This window comes from Phoca vitulina, unplaced genomic scaffold (assembly GCF_004348235.1).
Source record: "Phoca vitulina isolate PV1807 unplaced genomic scaffold, GSC_HSeal_1.0 scaffold62, whole genome shotgun sequence".
Classification (NCBI taxonomy): Eukaryota; Metazoa; Chordata; class Mammalia; order Carnivora; family Phocidae; genus Phoca; species Phoca vitulina.
Window position 1 is genome coordinate 5643652 of NW_022589765.1, and position 27258 is coordinate 5670909.

The 27258-nt window shown below is 38.8% G+C and overlaps 2 protein-coding genes across 5 annotated transcripts; one reads left to right on the plus strand and one right to left on the minus strand.

Annotated features, from left to right (window-relative positions):
* The first annotated feature begins 18 nt into the window (after nt 1-18).
* On the plus strand, nt 19-3653 carry C1GALT1C1 (C1GALT1 specific chaperone 1). Its single transcript, XM_032391403.1, has 2 exons — nt 19-256; nt 2293-3653. The coding sequence occupies exon 2, from the start codon at nt 2298-2300 to the stop codon at nt 3252-3254; it is 957 nt and encodes a 318-aa protein (XP_032247294.1). The 5' UTR covers nt 19-256; nt 2293-2297; the 3' UTR covers nt 3255-3653.
* Nucleotides 3654-11358: 7705 nt separating this feature from the next.
* On the minus strand, nt 11359-25959 carry MCTS1 (MCTS1 re-initiation and release factor). Of its 4 annotated transcripts, XR_004297792.1 has the most exons (8): nt 25004-25271; nt 24304-24456; nt 23651-23748; nt 19216-19349; nt 16683-16750; nt 15402-15691; nt 14231-14292; nt 11359-11924 (listed from the first exon to the last, which is right to left on the minus strand). XR_004297792.1 is itself a non-coding variant. In XM_032391420.1 (6 exons), exons 1-6 carry the CDS (start codon nt 25632-25634, stop codon nt 15610-15612), a joined length of 546 nt encoding a protein of 181 aa, XP_032247311.1. In that variant the 5' UTR covers nt 25635-25959; the 3' UTR covers nt 12861-15609. The 4 variants fall into 4 exon arrangements, 2 of the variants coding, with proteins under 2 accessions (XP_032247311.1, XP_032247310.1); XR_004297791.1 differs by having other exon boundaries at nt 14231-15691; XM_032391420.1 differs by lacking the exons at nt 11359-11924; nt 25004-25271 and adding an exon at nt 25624-25959 and having other exon boundaries at nt 12861-15691.
* Between the last annotated feature and the right edge of the window lie 1299 nt (nt 25960-27258).

Below are 27258 nucleotides of genomic sequence, written 5' to 3' on the forward strand. Positions count from 1 at the left end.
GCAGGAGGCGGGGAATAAGGGAGCGCGGCGTGCGTGCGGGCCCTTCCGACGTCAGCACGGGCCGACGGCTCCTCCCCGCTGCCCGCGCGGTCGCGGCGTTCACTTCCTGGCCCTCCACGCCTTTAGTGAAACCAACGAGAGGACACCCCCTGCATCTAGAGCAGCCCGACCAGGAGCGTAACCGGGTGGCGCGCGAACGTGAGAGGAAAGCCGTGCGCGGCTGCGCTTTCCCGCCTCTGAGCCGTTCTAGATGCGGGTGAGTGCTGGGGCCTCGGCCCGCACCCTGAGCCGACCCGGGAGCGGACCGACCCCACCCCTCTCCTGGGGGAAGGCCTGGGCTTTGGCCCAGTCCCAGCAGGCTTCACGCGGGGTACCCGGGCAGGTGCAGTGGGAGCGGTAGTGGGGGAGAGTGAGAGTCGCCTGCGTAGAGGCGCTGCCTTGGCCCCTCAATGGGGTTTTGAGGTGACCACGTCCTCCCTCTCATTTTTGTTCTCCATTTCGTTCTCCTCTTCCATACTCCACCTAACTACCTTCACCTTCTAAAAAGATGCCATCGCAGAAACCACTGTGGTAGTTTTTGCCTCATTTGTGCCCATGTGCAGTTTTAAGTTTCCCTCTCCTCTGCACCAAATATCCTATCATGTACAACTCCAGTGTTACAATTTTTTGCCCCCCCCTCCGATGGAAAAAGAGTAATTTATGCATATGATCCATGAGTAATATCCCCATCAGGAAGAATTCTGACATGCTATTCTCAAGCTAGGAGACACGTGTGAATTACCATATGTGGGCCAGAAATAATCAAAGTCCTATATAAATTACTTTTAAAGTGCATCTAGTAATTCCGATATTAAACAGAGCTTGTTTCCTATTAGTTCTCTTTTCCTTCTGTACCAAGTTCTGTGAGTGACACAGGAAAACCATCCTGCCTCTTTGCCCACTCCACCCACACTCAGGAATTATTCTGCCAAGCTATTCCACACCTTGGCCTTCTAATAGAAGTCAAAGTCTATTTCCTCTACAAGAAGACCAAGGGGTGGTTTCTTTATAGCAGGATGGTAAGATGGGTGCAAAATGTCAATTATGATTAACAGATCCCACATTTTTTTTTCATTTGTAGGAAAACAAGGTTATTCGGTAACTCATCTATTAAATTTTCAACAATATGAGTAGAAGCACTCTTCAGATCATTATTCTGTAATAGAAAGAGCATTACACTGATATCAGGAGATCTGATTTCTGGTTCAGTTCTACCACTGACTGTGTGACTTTGGGTCAGTTACTTAACCTCTGTGGACCCTCTCTTTCCCTATCTGTAAAATGAGAGAAATGATATTAGGTAGCTTCTGAGGTTTCTTTCAACTTTTAAGAGACAAAGGGAAAAATCTAAGTAGCTCAGTAGAACATTCCTTGTGGAGATACAGAGGAGATTGGGAAATCTCAACAGTTGTACTTAAGGTTGGCTTTTCTTTCAATTTCTAATTGAAATCAAAGTGTAGACTTTTCCCTTTTTACTTCCCCAAAGAATAAGAAAATGCCTTTGGAGGAAATAAAAATGTTCATTAATGGTTCCCCAGATACACCTATATTGTGTCAGTTCTCATCCAAATAATTTAACTGTTTTCATTATGGGCTTTTATTAACATTAGTTGGTTGGGATACTGTACTGGAAACCATTTAGTCTTAGGAATGAAAGTAATATTAACATGTACGGTATCAATCTCAAGAAATTTGCTGTGGATGCACTCAAACACCTAAAGACAGCAGCCATCAGTTAAATAAAGCACTAGGTTGAGAACAGAAATGCCAGCACAGATACCATTGGTGATTTGCTAATTGTAGGTGGTTTTATCTGTTCAATTTAAGGTTTTGATGTAAAGTCCATTTACATCTATGGAAGTATTTAAATAATATAAATGCAAGCTTTGAAATGAAATTCCTTCAGAGAATGATGGACTGACAACCTCTGTAACATTGGTTTCTAGGGTTAATGTTTTGATTTATTATTTAGTTAATTAATAGATGAAGTGCAAAATGGCCTCCCAGAAAGTTCTCGTGCATAGAGGTGTTGTAAAGTTCCAGTTTATACAGAACAGTGATCAGATACCATTGGAAGCTAAAGATCCTTAGACCTCTTGGTATTGGTACTCTATGCAACTAACTTGATTTCAAACTTGGGAACTTTATTTTAATGTTAAGAGCAAAATGTAAGTATATAAGGTATACCAAATCAAATTGCTAGACTAATCCTTTTCTATTAAGTATCCTAAGGATCTTTTTCTTTTTTTATAGGAAAAATGCTTTCTGAAAGCAGTTCATTTTTGAAGGGTGTGATGCTCGGAAGCATTTTCTGTGCCTTGATCACTATGCTAGGACACGTTAGGATTGGTCATGGAAATAGAATGCACCAGCATGAGCATCATCACCTGCAAGCGCCTAATAAAGAAGATATCTTGAAAATTTCAGAGGATGAACGTATGGAGCTCAGTAAGAGCTTTCGGGTATACTGTATCATCCTTGTAAAACCCAAAGATGTGAGTCTTTGGGCTGCAGTGAGGGAGACTTGGACCAAACACTGTGACAAAGCAGAGTTCTTCAGTTCTGAAAATGTTAAAGTGTTTGAGTCAATTAACATGGAAACAGATGACATGTGGCTAATGATGAGGAAAGCTTACAAATATGCCTTTGATAAATATAGAGACCAATACAACTGGTTCTTCCTTGCACGCCCCACTACGTTTGCTATTATTGAAAACTTAAAGTATTTTTTGTTAAAAAAGGATCCATCACAACCTTTCTATCTAGGCCACACTATAAAATCTGGAGACCTTGAATATGTGAGTGTAGAAGGAGGCATCGTCTTAAGTATAGAATCAATGAAAAGACTTAACAGCCTCCTCGGTATCCCCGAAAAGTGTCCTGAACAGGGAGGGATGATTTGGAAGATATCTGAAGATAAGCAGCTAGCAGTCTGCCTGAAATATGCTGGAGTGTTTGCAGAAAATGCAGAAGATTCTGAAGGAAAAGATGTATTTAATACCAAATCCATTGGGCTTTTTATTAAAGAGGCAATGACTAATCACCCCAACCTTGTGGTTGAAGGATGCTGTTCAGATACGGCTGTTACTTTTAATGGACTGACTCCTAATCAGATGCATGTGATGATGTATGGGGTATACCGTCTTAGGGCATTTGGGCATATTTTCCACGATGCATTGGTTTTCTTACCTCCAAATGGTTCTGACAATGACTGAGAAGTGAAAGAAAAACATGTATATGATCACCGTCTAGGACAGGTATTGTCACTATTTGTAGTAACGACTACATATCCAACACAACAGTATGTTTCTTTTTCTTTTTTAGTTTGGTGGCACTGGTATAGTTGCACATTAAAGTTTAGTGGTACATTTTTAAAGAGGGTGGGGTTTTTTTCCTTAAAACACGTGAAAATTTCAAACATGTTGGAAAGAAATGTTTTAAGAATGATAATTTTGCAAATAAAAGATATATTTATAAATATTATATTTATGTGATAAATCCTAAATTATGAATCTGTGGCACATATTTTTGCTGATCGGTTAAAAAATTTAACATGTCTTTTTAGCTTTCTAAGATATGCAAATAAAATCTCTAGTTGTGAATTTGTGATTAAAGTAAAACTTTCAGTTATGTGTTTCCATTACTTGTAATGCTGGTATATGTTCTAAGCCTCTGCAAGTGCCCATGGATTTGCTTTCTCAAAATACACAACCAAGCAACAAAGGAAATTAGTTCCCAACTAATGTTAAAGTGAAAGTTGAATTCTGTCCCTGAGAGAAAAAGTGAAAATTACCTATAAAAGTTAATAATTCTCCCAGGAGCTAATTTAGTGGCATTCCTCAGCATACACAAGTTGTCTAACTCTCTACTTCTCTGTGCAGACACTGAAATTGGAGTGGTCACTATGAAGAATCTATTATCAGTTGAGATTTCTTTACTTCTGCTAGGCAAATGAGTTCTGTGGAAGTCTCCTTTCAAGAACTTGTTTTGATAGTCTGGCAGTTTCACTTACCTGAGTGGAGTCTGGTCTTTGTTTACCTGTTCAAATTCTGAGATTTTTCCCATATTCATAGTTGCATCATATCCAATGGTTTGGGGTGTGGAGGCCTTAACCTCACCATTCACCTTGGATTACCATACCATTTGCCTAATTTCAGTGCCTGCCCAGAAGCTTTATCCGGGGGTGAGTACAATAGCTCTTGTGCTTATAAATGTGTGAAATACTTGCTGCTGATTTGTCCTATAATTGGGCCTGCACATGCTCTATTAAGTCAGATCCATAAGCCCCCCCCATAGGGTGTGAGACCATGACATTTTAAAGATCACTATTTCCTGTAACTGGCCTCATGCTGTTAATGGTCTCCCACAGCTTTTGCAAACCAAAAAGAGAATTTCCTCAAGAGGGCCTCAGGCTTCAAATTATTGATCATCAGTGCATAAAGCGCTTTTTAAAAATTTATCTGGTTTTCCTTAGTGGGGCTTTTGGCTAAAATGAAGCATTATTAATTTTAAAAAATAATAAAACCTTTTTATCAAGCACTCTAATACGTGGTCTCAGATGCAACTAATACAGATCAGGTCATGGTCAGTGTAAGTACAATGATAAACAGCATCTCCCTGAATGTGACACCCAATTTATAAGTGTCACCTTGCCCCAACAACAATATATTTTAAAGAACTATGCATTTATCACAACCAATTACATTAGTGTATCGAGGTATAATTGTAATAAATATATCAGAGAATGCATTCCATTGTTTGATTTCCTGGTGGGTGCTAAGGTAAAAATTGTTTTTTAAACCAAATTGATGCTCTTCAGAGGTGCCTGGCTGGCTCACTTGGTAGAGCAAGTAACTTGATCTTGGAGTTGTGAGTTTGAGTCCCACATTGGGTGTAGAGATTAAATTTTTTTAAGGGGCAGCTGGGTGGCTCAGTCAGTTAAGCGTCTGCTTCAACCCTGAGGTCCTGGGATCTAGCCCTCTGTCAGGCTCCCCACTCAGCAGGGAGTCTGCTTGTTCCTCTCCCTCTGCCCCTCCCCCACCCCCTGCTCATGCTCTCTCAAATAAATATTTTATTTATTTTTTATTTTTTTTAAAGATTTTATTTATTTATTTGAGAGAGAGAGAATGAGAGAGAACACATGAGAGGGGGGAGGGTCAGAGGGAGAAGCAGACTCCCTGCCGAGCAGGGAGCCCGATGCGGGACTCGATCCAGGGACTCCAGGATCATGACCTGAGCCGAAGGCAGTCGCTTAACCAACTGAGCCACCCAGGCGCCCAATATTTTATTTATTTTTAAGATTTTATTATTTATTTGACAGAGAGAGACACAGTGAGAGAGGGAACATAAGCAGGGGAAGTGGGAGAGGGAGAAGCAGGCTCCCTGCCGAGCCGGGAGCCCAATGTCGGGCTCGATCCCAGGACCCTGGGATCATGACCCGAGCCGAAGGCAGATGCCCAACAACTGAGCCACCCAGGCGCCCCAATAAAATCTTTAAAAAAATTTTTAATGAACCAAATTGATGCTCTTGGTTGTATTTTTATACACAAGTATTCCTTTATAAAATTACTTGTCTTAATATGCTGTCTCTTTGAATTAATTTGTACCCAGTCTTGTAGATAAAATCTGATTCAGTAATACAGAAAATAGTACTATTGGGGTCCTGGTTACAGATTTGGTCACTGTGCATTCAGTAGCCAAAACCTCACTCTGTTACTGGGGACAGAGGTAACCCTAACCTCACTCTGTTACTGGGGACAGAATTGCAAAGAGTGGAGGTTAATGGAAATTAATCATGGTTGTGAATATATTTTACAAATGGCTAGTGACTACCACATTGGACAACACAGGTCTAACCAGTTCCAGAAGTGTGAGATCCACTGGATGAGATGTGAAAGAAAATTTAGGGGTGCCTGGGTGGCTCAGTCAGTTAAGCGGCTGCCTTCGGCTCAGGTCATGATCCCAGGGTCCTGGGATTGAGCCCCACGTCAGGCTCCCTGCTCATGGGGAATCTGCTTCTTCTCCCTCTGCCTCCCCCCCCACCCCAGCTTGTAGCTCTATCTTTCTCTCAAATAAATAAAAAAAAATTATTTTTTTAAAAAAGAAAATTTAAAATTTCTTCTAAAAGTTTTTATTTTTCTGCATATCTTGAATGCAGTGGAAACTGCAACCTGACTTTTCACAGGCCCTAGGCCATCTCCTTGTGTGAATTTAATCACTAGATCTTCCTTCTCAAAATTAAAACATTGGGTTTGGAGGAAAATATAGATTAGACCCCTTGGCTTTTTTTTTATGTAGCTATAAGGTTGCTTGTGTATCCATTCTGATTTATAATGGCCAGATTTTTCTGTAATGCATTTAAACCCATCTACTGAGCTTTCTTAAAGCAGGGCACACCTGTATTAGGAAATTTACTGACAGTACAGAGTCTAGTGATGACGTACCACTAATTTCCCCTTCATTTGTTAAGAATATTGTGTTTCTTTTAGTGCCAGCTGACTTGGAATGATGAATTCAGTGAAGGTCTGAGTGGTTATGTGAAGAGCATTGTGTTTGGAGAAGTTTAGCGCTTTTTTGGCATACAAAGAAATTCAGAAATGTTTGCCAACCTCCCCACAAAGGAGTCCCCCAAAGTTTCATTAAAAAATAATCACTCAATAATTCTAGTATCATCAAGGATAAAATATTTAAAGAGCAATGGGAAAATTACTTGTTTGGAAAGTATGAAATGATGGTATATATCTGGGGCCTCTACCATAATTTTTTTAAAATAAAGATAAATCCACTTCTGGGGTTCCTGGCTGGCTCAGTAGGAGGAGCGTGAGACTCTTGATCTTGGGGTCGTGAGTTTGAGCCCCACGTTGGGTGTGGAGACTACTTAAATTTTTTTAAAAAGATAAATCCAAATTTATTCGTATGGCACCTGTATATCTATAATATTCCTTGTATAAATTGATTATCTATGAGCTCAACACTAGGCCTGGTATTTTGTGAAAGCAAAAGGAGCCCAAACTCATACAATTCGTACAGGGAGTCAAAACAATCACTTCATGAAAGCTCTGCATGAGCAATAGAACAAGCTATAGTTTATTATTAGAATATGGTGGTCCTTTTGCGTTAAAAAGTCCTCAATTTGATAAATGCTATATATCTTAACCCACATAATTCTCATTTCCTTGGTTGTTTTCACTGATTCCATGCAAGAACGGCCACATTTGATTAGGCTATTGCTTTGGCAATTTGGCAAAAGCCTTAACAGGAAGAGCAGGACCTAAAAATAAGACTCAAGATTTTCACGGGATGCATGGATGGATGGGAGTGATGGAATAAGGATGTCCTGAATGGGATGGGCTTGCATTTTTTTTTAAAAAATGGAATGCTTTGATCTAGTGAGTGACTAGGAGACATCCACATAGGCACTCAAAGTGTTGAATAAACGGGGATGTTCTAATAGTCAAAACACCAGCTCCATATGATCTGACGGGAAAAGGGAAAGGCTGGTCCTTGCTTGATGGAAGAGTGAATACTGGCGTTGGGAATCTTTTCCATATTTACATCTCTAAGGCACTCGCCACTAGAGGGAAGCTTCAGGGACTACTGCCCAGTCTCCACTCCAGTGCCATCCAACAGAAATAGGTGAGCCGCATGTGTTGTTTTAAATTTTCTAGTAGCCATATTAAAAAGGTAAAGACACAGGTGTAATTACTTTTAGTATTTTATTTTACCCAGTATATCCAAAGTATTGTCAGTTCAACATGTAATCAGCAGAAAAAAAATAATGTGATAGTTTACATTACTTTTTTATTTAAGTCTTTGAAATCCAGTATGTATTTTAGAGTTACAGCACAGGTCTAACCAACTTCAGAAATGTTAAGACCCCCACCCCCCACCCCAAGGCTAATATGTGAAATGGGAGAAAACTTTAAGTTCCTTCTAAAAGTCCTCTTTATTATTCTGGTTGTCTTGAATGCTATGGAAATTGCAACCTGACTTTTAGCAGGCCCCAGGCCATCTCCTTGCATGAGTCTAATCACTAGACCTTCCTTCTGAAAATTAAATCACTGGATCTTCTTTCTGAAAATTCAATCACTGCATCTGGAGCAATACATAGATTAGACCCCTCAGCTTTTCTCCTTAGATTATAACTGAACCAAACTGCTCCTGTCATTAGTTTTAATATTCACTACTCCTTTCCCCCATTTATCTTTTGGATATATTGATAGTCACAAAGCAGCTGCTAGCCCTGCCCTTGCACATTATACCCTATAATCTCCCCCATTTAACTAACTCTCCCCCTTATATCCTTTTCTAAATGGCGTTATCAGCCAAGGCTCCTAAATGGCATAACCTTTAAATGGTCACAAGTCACCTGGCTTGAAGGTGACTAATAGAAAAAGTTCAGCCCTCAGGACTGAGTCCAGTTTCAAAAGATTCTCTCCATATACCCCACTGATGAAGAGGGAAGCAGGAAAACATTCCCTCAGAAGCACAAATAAGCCCTGTGCAAGCAGCCCATTCTTAACCACATTCAAATCCTACTTCTATTTTCCCACTGTGGATCAGAGGCGTGGCCAACTTAGACTCCTCTCCAATAACCCAGAAATAAAGATGGCGATACGACTGTGGGCTGAGGTTATTTTTTGAAATGTGTAGGGAGACTTTCTGCAAAACAGGGTTTGCAGTCAGACCTAGGTCCAAATCCCAATTCTGTATGTATCTTCAGGAAAATTATATAACCCCTCAGGTGCCTTAGTTTCCTCATTTGTAAATGAGAATTAAAATTTACCTCATGGAATCATACTAAAGATGAAGCAAGATACTGGAAGTAGAGCTTGTGCATATAGTAGGTGCTCCGGGAATGTTATCTCCCTCTCCTTCTCAGCCACCTGAACAAGTTTAACTAACACTTTACACAGCTAAATATGCACCAATCCCTTTTATTAAATACCTAGATGGTAAAATATTAAAATGTTGACGTGAATAACAGCTGGTATTGAATATTCAAATTCATAAGGGAACTCCTTAAGTTTTAAGATAACATCTGTACATTTAATCTGTGCCATGCAATAAAACAGCTCTTCCTCAAACAGCTTTTTTATAAAGTAAATACTTCTTTAGGAGAAGTTCAGAAGTTGCTTTTAAGAACATTAACTTAGAGCAAGTTCCCCTTTCACAGCAAATTAGACATTATTGAGCCCAAACTGCCCAAATCGGTATGGTTTCTCTCTCCTCACACTTTAATCAAGATGTTTCTCTTTACATAGGCAAAAACCACAGCTTAAATGAGACTCCTGCATTCCCAGTAAATGTATCTGGGCATTTGGTAGTTCAGAGAGAATTGGGTTTGACAACACCCAGAAACTCATGGGGCCATGTGCCTTCTCTCAGACTTCCACATTTGGGAGCAAGAAAGGGGAATTACTTTGTAGACTTCTTTCAAAATATTTTACAAAATACAAAATTTGTACCTTGTAAGTCACAATATAAAATCAGTACAGTATAAGTGTCCGAGTTTTTACTAGACTTTTAGCCCCTACTATTTTTAAAACAGAATAAAGCATTGCCAGTGAAAAATATTTTCTAGTCCTGTACTTTTGGAAAGCATTTAGGAGACACATTAACTTGATGGGCTAGAGACAGTGGTTATCCCACTAAGTGAAACTGTTTCTACTCTATATTCACATACATTTCAGGTTGAACTTTCTGAAATCTAAAATGCTTACACAAGCAACTTTTAGAAATATCTTAGTCAGGCAAAAGCGTACTTTTTCCTAATCCTGGATAAGTCAACTCTCCAAGAAACCTTCCAGAGCCTACAGGGCGAAAAGGACTCTCCTCCCATCCTCCTCATCCTGCCCAATCTAGTCCAGATGTCTAAGGGAACAGTGAATTTTGGCTTTACAAAATGAGTTCATCAGCATTAGACCCGATGAAAACAGAATCCAGACCAAGAAGTACATACAAAATCTTTCAGATCATGAGAAAAATTATTGGTAAGACATCTGTATGCAGAAACAGACATTTCAAGCCCTGCTGATAGGGAAGCAAAACTAGAAGAAAGTGCGCTGCTCCTTTTAAAAGTTGTCTCAAATTTAAGCTCATTCACGGGCAGTATCAATCCAACATGCAGTTTCATCACAAAATCATCTCATTAGTGTGCAAGTTTCCAAGCCTCAGGGTTTCATCATGCATCAGCATAGAAGGACAACCCCAGCATTTGGTGACAAAGACAGTGTCCCCTTTTGAAATAGAAAGTGGGAAGAATAAAAACAGATTGCCCGACCTCAAAAGTCTCCCCAATATGGCTTTCCCCAAGGCAAAAAGGGAACTGAATTTGATTTGTTTTCAAGGCATATGTTTGGAGAAATGGCACTTCCTCCAAGCGAGTGCTTACATGATTTATTGCTTATTAAAACAGTCTTTTGCTCACATGCTTGTGAAGATCAATAGAAATTACTTATTTCACCACAGATTAAATGAAAGTTCACAGTTATCATTCACAATCATGTCCTGTGATAAAAAATTAAAATTAGAAGGAAAGAAAACTAATCTGTGCATCTTTTAAATTTAGAGTTATTTCCCCCTATGGTAGAGTTCTGGGAACACTTACAATGAACCTGAAGGGAGTGAATGATTATACCCCAAAAGTTCCCTCTATTCACATATTAGCTGAAATTAAAGTACTTTAAAATTGAGGAATGGAACAAGAGCAATAAAAAATAGGATGTGGAAATCATAATTTGTTTTACTTTTAAAAAGATTTTAAAATGTGTAAGATAACCCATTTAATTAGAATTGAACAATAATGAAGCATGTCATTCTCTGTTAACAATTAGGATTTTAATTAGAAATTATTTCACTAATTGATCTTTTATTTCTCAAAGTGTTCAAGGATAAAATTTGGTGTCCTTTCATTTTTCACTCCAGGAGACAAAAATTAATAGTACTAAGTAGTTTGGATGAACAGGATATTACTAGGAGAATTCCAGTGAATCATCTCCTGTATATTTTCCCATACATAAATTATATTCTCCAGGAGGCCAGCCTCTTAAGCAAACCAACCAATCAACGAACCAACCTGCATGCTTAATAGTCTCAACACAGGGCGCCTGGGTGGCTCAGTTGGTTAAGCGACTGCCTTCGGCTCAGGTCATGATCCTGGAGTCCCGGGATCGAGTCCCGCATCGGGCTCCCTGCTCAGCGGGGAGTCTGCTTCTCCCTCTGACCCTCCTCCCTCTCATGCTCTCTGTCTCTCATTCTCTCTCTCTCAAATAAATAAATAAAATCTTAACAAAAAAAAAAAAAAAAAAATAGTCTCAACACAGATTAAAAACTGGTTCTCAATCACATTATTCACTCCTGTTCTGATGGAGTTGTAGTCCTTTACAAGTACTTAATTAGTTTTAATACAATATTAAACAAATTAGTGTTATAGTTCATTATGTGTACTCATTCTTTTACCTGCTATAAAAAGTATAATAAAGTATACATACAAAATATAAAAACATATAATACAAAGTATACATTTACATGCATCAGTCTCCATGTTGACAGGCATAACTTCTTTAGGAACTATTGCTGAGAGACTGGGATATTAAGAACAATTATATTTAATCTAATTTTTACTGCCTTAACACAACTAGTAACATTCTAAACATAAGTGTTCTGAAGGGCTTTCCAAATATATTTTAATGGCCTAATTCTTACTTGAGTAAGTTTCTGATTGCTTGAGACCTCAGAAGTGATGGTTATATTGACATAGGATGCATACATTTTCATTTTTTTCCTTTCATTATAAGTCAGTTCTAGTGGATACTCCTTTAGAAATTGGAACATTTTGAGTTTCGTGAAGAGCCTTGAGAGAGATATTCTCAAAATTAAGGAACCTAGATAAACAAAGTTAAAATATTTACCACATTTTGTTTGGGCATACATTCATTTCATATTCCCATTAATATATGACTGCTACATTATTCTCATGAACAACAAAAAAGTAAAATACTTATTGTAATGAAATACCTGTGCAAATTGAGTCATTTGCCATTCTTATATTTTTTGAAGTACTATGCTTAGAAATACCGTATCCTCAGTAGCTGATTTGTATCCAAAGGAGGAACTTGGCTGGATATAATCATTGTTTGACAAATGGCATATGACCTTCTGTTTGGGGACTATCAAATTCCTCGAATTGGAAATGTTCATGACTACCCCTGGGATAAATCCAGCTGTCTGTTTTGGGTCCAGAACATGAGAAAAAAAGAAAAGGAAAAATGCAGCTGCCAAGAGACCACCACCAAACCACTATAATAGTCTGCTAGAAGAGGGCTGATCAGGCCTTTCTATTACTGCACAATGGGTCAGCCATCTGAGTTGGAATGCTGAATCATTGCAACTCCAAGACATCTGGATGTTTTTAACCTTCTCACATTGGATACAATCTAAGGAATATTTTTATATTTAGCTCATGTGTAATTTGCAAAGTTTGGTGACCGAAATTGGAAAAGTATTAGTAATTCCCAGTGGCTTTATAAATCGGTATTGGGCTGTCACCATTACCCAGATTTTTAAAAATGTAAATTTACTCACGAGCCTGGAAGCTCCTTAAGGGCAAGGGCCACTTATGTATTATTCATCTTTGTGCCACATCACCTAGAACCTAGCAGGTATTCAATAAATGTTCATTGAGGGGACGCCTGGGTGGCTCAGTCAGTGAAGCATCTGCCTTTGGCTCAGGTCGTGATCCCGGGGTCCTGGGATCGAGTCCCGCATTGGGCTTCCTACTCAGCGGGGAGCCTGCTTCTCCCTCTCCCTCTGACTCTGCCTCTCGCCCTACTTGTGCTCTCTCTGTCAAATAAATAAATTAAAATCTTTAAAAAAAAATGTTCACTGAGCTGAACTGACCTTGGCTGAGTATGTCAGATACATAGAAATGGCTACATTATAGGCAGGCTTGACACAAAGTTAATTCTAAAACTAAAAATGAACTGAAGATACATTGCCTTAGAGAAAACAGGCTCTCCCTGTATTCCTACTCTCAGGAATGTGGGTAGACCAGGTTTCCTTTAAGCATAAGACCTCAAGAGGCTGAGATGCTAGTTTAACCTCTTTGAATTGGCTTTCCTGCATGACCTAATGTTGAGACACTGACCAGGCTCCCAGTGTAGAGTGACACCCCTGACTAACACCATGACCTGAGGCCTCAGACCCAGGGGAAGGAGAAAACATACATATTTAGTCCACATCACCAAGGCAACAGTCACTATACCTCAGCATAGTAGGAAAAACAAGCACAGATGATGGTGTTAAATATTTTTAAAGTATTCCCTACACCCACTGTTAACAGTGGTTAGAAATAAGGATAAATTATTTCAGAAACCAGGCAATTAAAGGTTTTAACTTCTCTAATATGTGTGTGCTTTGTTTTTCATTGCTAACACTCCATAGGCAATCTTGGTCGATTAACATTAACTTAGTACCAAAACTAGAGGTTCAAAGTCTGGTTTTGACATCAGTGACTCAGATATTCTCTTTTTAAGAATGTAAGGTGATACAGGCCTCAAAGAGGGTGCCTCATCCCTCAAGTGGAGAGACATCTGAATTTGAAACTGGTAAGTCAGCATAAAATGAGACTGTTGAAGAAACCTACCCTGAAAGATGATTTATAAATGGGTCACTGATGAGACTACACTTTTATCCATCAGGAATAAATAGTAAAATATAACAATATACCAAGTTGTAGAATATAACTGTCATGACAAAGGAAAATATTCTACATAGAACTTAAAAAGAATATAGGAAGTAAAAATATCAGGGTTCCTCTACAGGCTAGGAAAGAAAGATTGTGGCAGACATAAGCATTCTAATTAATGATGAAGTAGGAAAAATCTCTAAGCCTTACACCAGCCCAGATGAAATATTCCCCCAAATTTCAACCTTCCTTTACTCTTATTCATGTTCACCAAGAAACTTCCTGTTTACTGATTGTGTATCCTAAGCAGACTTACCACTATAAATTAACACATTCACATTCTAATGTGGGACTCCTCAAGTCTTACAAGTTTCATTAGTGGGAAATAGTTTCTCAGTCCGAGGGTCAGAGCCTGGATCAATAACCTTCACCCATGTTATATCTTGGGGGCCCAGCTGCAACAGCCAGTCAAATGGTCTCTCTCTTTTTACTATCCACCCTCACCTTTCTCACCACCTTCTAACTGTAACATGGGTCACCACAATCTTGTAAATGTCTGTATCCATCTGAAAAATAAAATCACATGTCATATATTTGTAAACAACCAAATGAAAATGAGACACTAGAACAGCAAGGTTATTAAGAAATACCTACTGTCACTATATAAATTCCCATTTAATTCTCGTTTAATTCCCAAAACAGCTTACTGTTCTTACTGAAATAGGTCCATGGTCTTCATATAACACTTATGATAGGAGATACATGTTCTTTGGGGGATACAGTGAGGACCCAAATCTGAAAGTTCTGAGCATCTGTGTAGCATGAGTTTACCCAGCTTCAGGACAGGGCACTAAATAAATTCAACCTGAATCTCATCAAGCCTATCTGTTTATGGGTTACGCAGGGGGCATAAAAACAAGTTAAACTACTTTACAGTGAAACTGACAAAATCCAGAATGGGGGAGAAAACTCTGTAAGACAAAACAACCAGATTTCTTCAATCATTAATTTAAAGGGGAAAAGACAAAGGGAGAACTTCTAACTTAAGGGACTTAAACAACCAACCACCAAATGCAATATATGGACCTTGTCTGGGACCAATTTCAAGCAAACCAATGGTTAAAGAATAAAAAAAGAGGAAATCAAGTTCACTTGTCACATATTTGAACCAGATATTTGATCATATTAAGAAACAGTTAAATTTTTTAGGTGTGATGATTTTTTTTAAAAACCCACTTATCTTTTAAAGATACATATTAAAGTATGGATAAAATGATATATCTGGGATTTGCTTCAAAATAACTGGGGAGTGGGGTGGGAAGGAGTAAATGAGATACAGATGAAGTGAGATTTGCCATGAATTGAAGCTGGGTGATGGATACAGAAAAGATCCATTATACTATTCCCCACATACTTTCATATATGTTTGGAATTTTCCATAATGAAAAGTTTAAAAACAACAACAAGCAAACAAACAAAAAACACACACAAAAGAGAAGGGGCATTTCCAGGGGGTAATGGGAGAAAATTCCCAGTCTAGCTTCCAGCCCCATTAAGTAGTCAGATTCTCTGGGGGTCAGCCATATACTATCAAGTTCATTTACCAAGTCCTGCCCTTCATTTTACATCATTAGCCTAAGAAAGGACACCAAGTTGTCTGAGTTTGAGTACTTACCAGATACCTCTTAATGTCCAAGTTTGCTACCCAATTTTAACTTGACTTTAAGAGAAATTAAAATAATGTTTGAAGCCAACAGAATTTTAGCATCTGTTGAATTTATTCAGCATAACCACAGAGGTATTGTCTTCATGCTCTCACACACAGACACAAACACAGATACAGCACAATATCCATATTTAGCCAAGTGCATTCCTTCCGAGGCTCATTTATATGTCTTCATATGCCACAGCCCATCATTTAAATAATGGATATTTTCAATGCCAATTCCTTTGTTGACTTTCTCACTGTAGAAGGGAAAAAGCATATAAACATATTGTTATGAATTTTTATAGGCTTACTTATGGTAAATATAATTCAAAGTGCATTGCTATTTTGCAATTATTGAGCCACATGTAGGGAATTTATTTATATTACATTAACATTATTGACTACATTAAACTACATTACTCTGCTGCAGTTCCTGTCTTAAAGTGATTCTAGTGATCTAACTAGTCTATAGAAACAAAGTAATGATGTCACCATACCAGGAGAACATCAAAGTGTTACACTTAACCGTGAAACAAAATTAACAGGAATAATTTGGTAATCAAATGAGTTCCAAAGTTTTTCAGTATATTGACTATATTTTGGTAATATATCTTTAATATTTCCTTAATATTCTATACCACCAGGTCAAAACAGAAGATAAACACTGTGTGGTACTGAACTATGTCACTGTTTTAAAAACTAACAGCAGGGTGCCTGGGTGGCTCAGTTAAGCGGCCGACTCTTGATTTTGGCTCAAGTCATGATCTCAGGGTCCTGGGACTGAGCCCCATGTCGGGCTCCGTGCTCAGTGAGAAGTCTGCTCAAGGATTCTCTCCCTCCCTCTCTCTCTCTGTCCCTCCCCTTGCTCTTTCTCTCTCTCTCTCTAAAAAAGAAAGAAATCTTTTTTAAAAATTAAAAAATTTAAAAAAACTAACAGCAAAACATCTTTCCTCCCACCCAATTTAAATCATACTAAATAAGAAGTTCCTAAAATACCACATACATACATATAAAACAGCTGTGTTGGCACACAGTTCTTTTCAGAGTGCTTAAGAAAGAATGCAATCCCAGAGGCAAAATAGGTTTCAATGGCTTCCTAAGAGTTAGGAAAAATCAGAAATGAGGCTTCTGTGCTTAAATATTTGTAGGATGTGGTATGAATGAGAGCAAATTTCACCTGTAATTCTGATGCTTTCTGAGTAGGTGACCCATACCTCAAAAGCTTAGGGGGACTAACATGAGACTTACATATCTTCTGCAGACATCTTCATGACTCCGACACACAGAGCATGCTGTTTTCCTTCTGCCATGATTGCCTGAAAACACACAGCTAAGAAAACTATTTATCTATCAAAATGCCTTAGAGAGGGGGGTTCAATGATCACATTACTAGTGAAGCCATTTTCAACCCATCTTGTATCCTCACCCAGACCATCAACACTCCTTGAGGACAGGGACCTAGCAGAGTCTGTAGGCACATTGTAAATATTCAATAAATGCTAAATGAATGAATCTAATTATCATTCTTGGTTTTTAAGTTAAGTGCTAATACTGGGGCGCCTGGGTGGCTCAGTCGTTAAGCGTCTGTCTTCGGCTCAGGTCATGATCCCAGTGGGATCGAGCCCCGCATCGGGCTCCCTGCTCCGTGGGAAGCCTGCTTCTCCCTCTCCCACTCCCCTGCTTGTGTTCCCTCTCTCGCTGTCTCTCTCTCTGTCAAATAAATAAAATCTTTTTTAGAAAAGTTAAATGCTAATACTATAACCCAATGCCAGCAAAAGCAGTAAGTCATGCGAAAAAGGAGATAAAATTTCTTGCATGTATTAAAAACTGTGAAATAAATACATATGAATTGTTCTAATGTTTTAATCACTGAATGGTGGTTTTATGTAATAGACACATTAAAATAATAATTATACCCCAATCTATCTTTAAGAACTCAGTGTAAGTTTCAACCTTTCTAGAACAACCAAAATGTTCTTGGTTATCACTTGAAGCATTCAGAATGTTAAACATTGTGAGGCGCCTGGGTGGCTCAGTCGGTTAAACGTCTGCCTTCGGCTCAGGGTCCTGGGATCAGCCCTGCATGGGGCTCTCTGCTCAGTGTGGAATCTGCTTCTTCCTCTGCCTCTACCCCCACTTATGCTCTCTCACGCACGCTCTCTCTCTCTCAAATAAATAAAATCTTAAAAAAAATAAAATGTTAAACATTGCAGTACATATTTTACAAAAAGTTCAAGGGTACACAGTATCTCTCTGCACTAGTTTTGCAACTGTCTAAAAGTCTATAAATTTCAAAATAAAAATTATTTAAAAAGCAAAGGCTAGGTACTAGGAAAATTTTCCATTTAAGAGAACCTCCAGAACTATTAACCTACAACACTTAGAAAAATCATAAACATAAAAAAAACCCTGTCCTTACAGAATACTATTCTCCATCTTCTCCATCGTACTTTCAGTTCATACATTCAATCTGATGTTCCAAAAATATTTGAGCACTTATTATGTGACCAGTATCTATGTCAATAGAAGCTGTTCCTAAGATATAAACCGACACTTTATACTACCCCTTAAATATAACCGCCACAACAGAGAATACTGTCCTTTCGAGTACAGGACACACTCTTTTTTTTTTTTTTAAGTTTTTTTTTTTTTTTTTGCGAGAGAGAGAGAATGAGAGACAGAGAGCATGAGAGGGAGGAGGGTCAGAGGGACTCGATCCCGGGAGTCCAGGATCATGACCTGAGCTGAAGGCAGTCACCCAACCAACTGAGCCACCCAGGCGCCCACGGGACACACTCTTAAACCCACTCCAATGGCCTTTCCACTCCACAGTGATTTCCCTCTTCCTACCAAGTATTTTCTCAACCTGAAGCAAATGGCCACTTTATCTATGACAAAAGGAAAGATATCCTCCTGTCCAGATAGTTGACAAAAACCTAGTTAACCTAGAATATAGCAAACCACTGCTGTAGAAATGAAAATAATGCACAATTATTCAGCCACATCATGAGTTTTAAGGACTACCTGAAAAACATTTCTCTTGGAGAAAATATGTTCTGAGGCCCAAAGAGCCAACTTGAAAATGAACTTTAAAATTAAAGTTGGGAATTGTCCATATTTCCCACTACCCACTTCTAATACTCTACCTGGTACCTAAGCTCTTTCCCCTTTTGAGTGCTTTTACTTCAGTGTAGATGGGTAAGCCAATGGTAAAAGTAGCAAGCTGATGTCCAAAGAAGTGATTCAATCATATCATACATATCCTCTCCATTTATAATCAAGTTTTATTATTATTTTCTTTAAAGATTTTATTTATTTATTTGAGAGAGTGTGAGCAAGAGACAAAGCACAAGCCGGGTTGGGGGGGAGAGGCAGAGGGAGAAGCAGACTCCCCACTGAGCAGGGAGCCCGATGTGGGGCTTGATCCCGGGATCGTGACCCGAGCCGAAGGCAGACGCTTAACCAACTGAGCCACCCAGGCACCCCAATAATCCAGTTTTATACTGTGTCCTGAGTCTGATAACACTGGGCCATAACTGGGCTGAAATGCAGCTGGGACTCTTTTATTACTTGTTCCCATTTAACTTCTAAGATGGGACAAAATTTAGTCTCAAGAAATGATGTTATTTCCCACATTTTGAAATGTAACCAGAAAGGTATGAGAAAACAGTAACAGTAACCTCCAAAAAGTACATCTAACCTTCTCTTGGACAAAGATCTTTTAGTAATGACAAAAATACTGTGAATACATTTTTCCACAGTTACAGCCTGGGAAGGATACAACAATCGTATCTACCGCAGCAGGGTAAAGTTTAGCTCCAGGAGAAGTTAAACCTGGACACATGATATTTGCTCCACTGAGTACGAATTTGATGGCTCCTTTATCAACTTGCTGGTGTGGCAGGATAAAAGGATCTAGAAGAAAAGAAATACATTACATAAATTAATGAGACTAATGACTCAATAGAAAATGGCAAAGGACGTGAACAAATATTTCCCCAAATTACAGGGGCGCCTGGGTGGCTCAGTTGGTTAAGTGTCTGCCTTTGGCTCAGGTCATGATCCTGGGGTCCCCGGATCGAGCCCTGCATCGGGCTCTCTGCTCAGCGGGGAGTCTGCTTCTACCTCTCTCTCTCCCTCTGTGCTCTCTCTCAAATAAATAAATAAAATCTTTAAAAAAAATTTTTCCCCAAATTACAGTATTCTGACAGATGCAAAATGAAACTGAAACACCATCCTTCACTTATCAAATTGGTAAATGTTTTTTAAAGATTTTATTTATTTGTCAGACAGAGAGAGAGAGGCTGAGCACAAGCAGGGGGAGCGGCAGGCAGAGGGAGAAGCAGGCTCCCTTCTGAGCAAGGAGCCCGATGCAAGACTCGAACCTAGGACCCTGGGATCATGACCTGAGCCAAAGGCAGATGTTTAACCGACTGATCCATCCAGGTGTCCCCACATTGGTAAATATTTTCAACAGAAGTAATTCCCAGTGCTAATGTAGGAAAACTGGCATTCTTATATACTGCTAGAAGGCTTATAATTGGGTATAATCTTTCTTTAGGACTACTTGGCAACATGTATCAACAGTCTTGAAAAGGTTCAAACTCCTTGACTCAGTAATTCTATTTCTAGGACTTTATCCTATGAAAAAATTAGAGATATATAACATATTTAGGTAGAAATATATTCATTGCAGTACTACTCTTTATAATAGAAATAAATTGGAATCAACCTAAATGTCCAACAATAAAGAGATAAATGACTTAAGGTATGTCTATAATATACATAAAATAGAACCATATTTTTGGAGACTATGTAATACCCTGGTAAATGTTCATAATATAATGTTAAGAGAAAAAAAACAATAAAAAAAAAACCACCAAAGAGATCAGTGGGTGCTAGGGTTTGAGGGGAAGGGGAGGGGGAGGAGGAAGGGACAAAGAGGTGGAGCAGAAGATTTTTTCAGGGCAGTGGAACTATTTTATGATACTATGATAGTACATAGTGATACTGTAACAGTGGATACATAACATTATGCATTTGGCAAAACCCACAGAATGTACAATGCAAAGAATGAACCCTAATGTAAACTATAGACTTTGGTTAATAATAATGAATGAACGTTGGTTCATGAATCATAACAAATGCATTACATCAATATAAGATGTTAATAACAAGGGAAGGGGGGAAGGAAGTATATGGGAACTCTGAACTTTCTGCCCCATTTTTCTGTAAACCTACAACTGTCCTAAAAAAGAAACTCTATTAATTAAAAACTATTTAATGGAGAGCCCAATTTAAAAAGGAAAAAATACACGCATTTATACACACACACATCATAGGAAATAATTTGATGAAAATACGCCAATAAGGGCACCTGGGTGGCTCAGTTGGTTAAGCTTCCGCCTTCAGCCCAGGTCATGATCCCAGGGTCCTGGGATCAAGCCCTGCATCAGGCTCCCTGCTCAGCGAGGAGTCAGCTTCTCCCTCTGCCCCTCCCCCTGCTTGTGTTCTCTCTCTCTCTCTCTTAAAGAAAGAAAGAAAGAAAGAAAGAAAGAAAGAAAGAAAGAAAGAAAGAAAGAAAGAAAGAAAGACACCGATATACTAACCATGGTTATCTCTAGGTCATGGAAATACAGATGATTTCATTTCTCTATTTTCCAACTCTCTAGAATGAACATAAATTCCTTTTGTAATCTCAAAAAATTTATTTTTGTGTGTGTATGTGTGTCTACTAATAGTTCATAATTTAAGAAGTAAAGGATCCCTGAAGGATTCAAAACTTTTTAGACCTCTCAGGGCTTTCTGGGAATAATAATAACTGGTAAAATTTATCCACTTCAATGTCTTACCACTAGCCCTCCCACTAATCAGAGAACAAGTAAGTCTTCTTCCTACCAAGACTACAAATTAAACATGGCTCCAAATTTAAACATCTTACTGAAAAAAAGGAACCTGAATGAATGCATTTATACATAATTTGTTTTCTAGTTCTCCATCCTCATTAATACCTGCCCTTTAATAATAATGATGATGATGACAGTAATACATAATAGTAGTGGACATTTTTTGAACAATTAGTACATCATTACAATGGCTGTCATATATTGAGCCATTGCTGTGTTCTGAGCATTGTGTTAGATGCATCATATACACAGTCTCATTTAATCCTCACAACCCTGGGAGATAATACAATATATCCTTTTTATTAAAGATTTTATTTATTTATTTCCTTATTTATTTGAGAGAGAGAACGCAAGCGCGCACAGGGGAGGAGGAGAAGGAAAGAGAGAGGATTCCAAGGAGACTCAGAGCTAAGCACAGAGACTGACGCAGGGACAATATATCCATTTTTAAAGATAAGGCAATAGGGGCGCCTGGGTGGCTCAGTCGGTTAAGTGTCTGCCTTCGGCTCAGGTTGTGATCTCAGGGTCCTGGGATTGAGTCCCGCATTGGGCTCCCTGCTCAGCGGTGAGTCTGCTTCTCCCTCTGCCTGCCACTTCCCCCTGCTTGCGCGCTCATGCGCTCTCTTTCTCTGACAAATAAATAAAATCTTTTAAAAAAATAAAGATAAGGCAATAAAGCTTAAGCAAGTTAAGTGACTTGACCTGTTTAAATGGCTTGGCAAAAATGACCTGCAGTGGGAACTGAACCCAGGTGTACCTAACTCCAAGTATGGTTTTAACCACTATATTACCCTGCTTCTTGCACATCAATAACTTTAGGATGTCCAAAAGGCTGGTTCCTGGCAAAATATTATCAAATAGGAACATTTTTCTCTTCCAACTTATTATGCAAAGGCTTAACATACAGGAAAACCATAAGAATAGTTCAATGAACACTTGGACACCATCCACTTAGATTGAACAACTGTTCCTTAACCCTTTGCTCTACCCGCTTTGTCTCTATCTATGCACACACATTTTGTCCTCCACCATTTGAAATTTCAGATGTAGTGCTTCACTATAAATAAGTACATATCACCTAAAAATAAAGTCATTCTCCTACATAACCACAATACTATTATCCTACTAAGAACTTAACAATAGTTCCACAATATTGTCTTATACCCAAACCATATTCAAATTTCCCCCCAAGAGTCTAAGAAAGTGTTTTATAACTTTTGAGGCAGGGGAGGAGGGCTTGAATTTTGTTTTTCAAACCAGGATCCAATCTAGATTCATGCAATACATCTGAATATTTTGTCTTTGTCCTCTTTTAGTTAAGTAGGAATTAATGTCATCAAAATGTCCTAATGTCACCAAAATATTTTCATTTTAAACTTTTCCCATTGCATCAGGACTTAGTTTCTCTCCCTTGTACTTTTTTAACCTGAGGAAATCAATACTTAATCAAGTAATTGTAAATAATCCTTTCTAAATATTAAAATGCTTCACCTCTTTTAAGACTTGCCTTACTGCTCCGGACCTCCACTCCACCAGGTAACTCAAAATTGATCTCTTCTTACCAAAAACCAAACTCATTAAGTTACCACTACCATCTACAGAGCCCTCCAGTTGCTCCCTTCCTTTCTGCCTCTTAGCTAGAATGCCAGAAATACACTGGTTTGAAAAGCAGAAATTTTAACTTCACAGTTGAAAACCTCTTGTGCATGGGGATTGTATCTCCTTTGGATTTTCTTTTGTAACGTACTCGATCTAACAATATACAAATATAAGTATGTAATAAACATTATTTCATTTTATGACACCTGACCTTGGCACTCAACTAACAATAATGGGACTCCCACAATTAGCCAATGCTTTCCCTTATATAGAGTTATCTCCATGAGGCAAATCTAGATACAAATTTAAAAGAAGGAAGTGCTCACAGCACTTATCACAGTTTGTGAATATATATCCGTGAAATTATCTAATTGTTGTCTATTCTTCCAACTAGACTGTTAGCTTCATAGGGACAGGAACAATGTCTGCCTTTGCTTCCCATCATATTCTCAAGTAGCTAGCTCAGTGCCTGACACATGGTAAGTTCAATAAATATTTGCTGAATGAATGAATGAATGTTCTTTCTTGGCCTTTCTGGAATGCATAATAAGAAAATTTGCATTTTTCAGATTTACCACAGGATGGGGATTCATTTTAGTTTTATATTCCATATCACCTAGTATTAATAAATAAGTTAACTACCAGAAGTCACTTTCAACTCCTTTTATATCTTTCCATATCCCCAAATACATATTTTCTAACAAGACTTACATTTGTGAAGTAACCTTAGGGTTGGATAAAAAGGCCCTTCTCTTTGTCTAAAAAATAGTAATTCTCCATTTACTGTAAGGATTTCTATATGTTCATGGCTGTAAGACAAATGTCACAAAGTACCAAGTTAGATATCTTCCTTCAAAAATGAATATGCCAAACATCCTTTAAATAACAAAAAATATGAAACATATATATACAAAGATACAGTAACCTCTGTTTAACTTCATTAAATATCCAGGCAAAAAAGCATTGTTTAAATTGTTTCACCTACCATTCCAGTCCAGTAGAGAAAAAAAAGACGATTATGACCTACTACAATTTTATTTCACATTTTATTATTTTAATTTCATTGTTAGATAATTCAATAAAACAAATATCTACAGTACAAACTGAAATAAATTAAATTCAAGTCTGAATAAAAACACTTAACTCTTTAATAAAACAATCAGTACACAAAGTCACATTTTTCAGGAACATAGAGAAACACTTGAAAATACAAATATTGATGTTTTAGAGTTATTCTATTTATCTAATCCTATAATTAATCTACCAATGGTTAATGTGAAAATAATTCCATTTATTATGAGTGCAATCTAATCATACAATATTCAGCTACTCTGAGCTCTATATAGAGAAAAATAAAGACTTACCATCGCACTATTTTGACAGGATCTTTCTTAGGCATGATTTGATTAAGCCATGGCTCAATACCTGGGAATTGTTCTATCAATTGGTTCTTAATACCCTTTATAACTGAGGTTTTCAACTGGATGCAGTTGGACACATTTTCTTTTTCATCAAATCTGTCAAATGATTTTTGCAAGAAAAAAGGCATTTCTAAGCAGACATATCAAAATAGCTAAAGGTATTGTTTTAATTAGTCATCTATTCCCAAGTATTTAGATGTCTAAAATAATTATGAAATAAATTGTTTTTTAAAATACCATTTCCCTTTAATTCTGTCCAGCACAAAACCAGTGCCTTAATACAATATTAAACTGTCATGTATACACAATGGGGGGGGGCGGGGAGGGGTAGAATATGAGGCATATTTCACATTATAATCTGTAATCAGCTACACAAACGTCTTTCCTGGAAAACCCTACTCAATTCTACCTAGGAAGAAACAGATTCCCACCTCTAACAAAACCCGTGTGAAAAAACAGAGTAAAACAAAACAAAACAAAAAACCCTCAGGCGCTGAGACACAAAAGACCAACCCAAATATAACACAGAAAACTGACCCCTGCTAGGCTATGTAATCTGCTGAGATTTTTTTTAAAGTGATGATGACGATGATTTCTAAGATCTCTATTTATTTTTGTTCAAAATGTCATGCACAAAACCCACCTTCCTTTGCCCATGTTCCCCCTTTGCTTTTTGCGTCTATCAAGTCTGGAAGGTAAACCCACTAGGTGGGTTCCCAAAGAATTTTTGTCTTCCTTACACTGAATAGCCTATGGGGCAATCACGCTATTTTCAAGACAAGGTTAATCTGGCAGCTAGGCAATAGGCATGACAGGCCGCTTGCTTCCTGTCACCCAGACTCCTTCACTGCCATGACCCAGGAAGTCAAGCCTTCCCTTATTCAGTTCATAACTAATAAACATATGGCAGTGAGTGCAGGGCTCTCCTCTCAGCTAAAGAGGATATACCCTTAAATCACGGTGCAAGATTGTGATTGGTAGAACCCTAGAACAGGGATAGGATTGGGAGAGGGGGCAAAAGAGAAAGAGGGGTAAGGAAAAAGAAAATGAGGGTGGGAGGATCAAAACCCGACTGAAGATTAGGGATGGAAAGGCTACAGTGTTGCAAGTTGCGAGTGAGAGCATAGTACTATAGAAGACCTTGGGGAGTAAGGATGGCAGGGGCGGGGGAGAGAGAAAGAGGATCTTTGCTCTCGCCCTCTTCCCCACCCCCACCCCCACCACGTTTGTGAGCAGCCGATGGAGGCCACAGCATGTCCTTACTTCTTGAACATGATCCAAGGTGAAGGGGGCGACGATAGGGAAGGGCCCGGAATGGGAAAAAAATTGAATTAGCAAGGGTCCGGCAGATCCTCTTAACACGAGGAAGGCCGGCACTGACAGTCGGAGCTGTTGTCGTTATCCGGAAAGGGAGACAGCCAGCCGCACTTTACGGTTCTCAATGAAATTTGACTACTTCCGCTCCTCTGAACACGTCGGCGCTTTTGCCGGCCCTTTTTGGGCTACCGATTCCCCCTCCAGAGAGGAGACTTGGAAGGGCGGGACTAGAGAAGGAAGAAGAGATAGATAGAGCAATCATTCTAGCTGCAGGAAGAGAAGAATGAAGGGGGTGGGGTAATTAATCAAGGCAGCATTTATGGCAGTTGCGTCAGTTACGGGTTCCTCAAAGGGTCAAGATTATTCCGTGTTTGGTTGCTACCTGCTTATTAACCTGAGCAATTTTTTGGTGGGAACGGTTTTTGTTCCCTGACACAACCGAGTGGATCGGTGCTTACCGACCACCGTGAACCCAGGCAAGCCTCATGGCATCTTGTTAATGTATTCCTGGGCTTGCCAGGTTTAGCAAGCAAAAATACAGGATATCCAGTTAACTTTGAATTTCAGATAAACAATGAATATATATATTTTTAGTATGACTACATCTCATGCAATATTTGGGACATACTTATATTTTTTAAATTTCCTTGTTATCTGAATGTAATTGGGCATCCGGTATTTTGATCTGACAACCACATTCACCAGCCACAGTGAGGTGCCCCCATAGAATTATTCACTAGGTTGCTGTCCCCTGCCTCACCATACCTACAAGTTGGGCTATAACTCAAGGGAGCTAATTTCCCTGACGATAGAATGGCCTCTAGGCAAGCTATACAAGACTAATCTGATTGAAGAGATAACAGTTAAAGAAACACGTTTTACTAGTGTAATTTTAAAAAGAGCGAATCCAAAGTTTTGATCAGCAAAGAAACCATAGAAAAATACAAAACCTAACCAAACAGGCACCACCCAGGCAGTGGAGTGGATGAGCACTCACCTATAAAACAAATACACCATTCTCTCCAGGGAGCAAATCTCTATATTGGGGAGATGGGTGTTTGGAGCAATCATAATAAACGCTATTATGTATTTGAATTGTACAACTAACTCACCTTGCCTTGATTCTGTAGTAGGGACAATCTTCTGATTATAATTTGGTTTCCCATGAAGATCTCCCTGACAAGAATTTGCCATTTTTTTAAATTCTATTTACTTATTTGAGAGAGAGAGAGAGAGAAAATGAGCTGGGGGGGGGTGGGTGGGCAGAGGGAGAAGCAGGCTCCTCACTGAGCCGGGACCAAAGGGGGGCTGGATCCCAGGACCCTGAGATCATGACCTGAGCCAAAGGCAGATGCTTAACTGCTGAGCCACCCAAGTGCCCCAAATTTGCTATTTTCAATTCAAATCCTCATGAACAATTGTTTGTCTTTGTAAATGAATTGTCATTCTGGTTTATACATCAGTCTCTTGTGAATGTCCTTAGCGTGAATCCGCATTCCCAGCATCAATCAACTCTGTGACGTTTAGAATATTGAGTTTATGAACATGCAAAACTGAAGCCCAGACCCCAGGCTGTGGTTG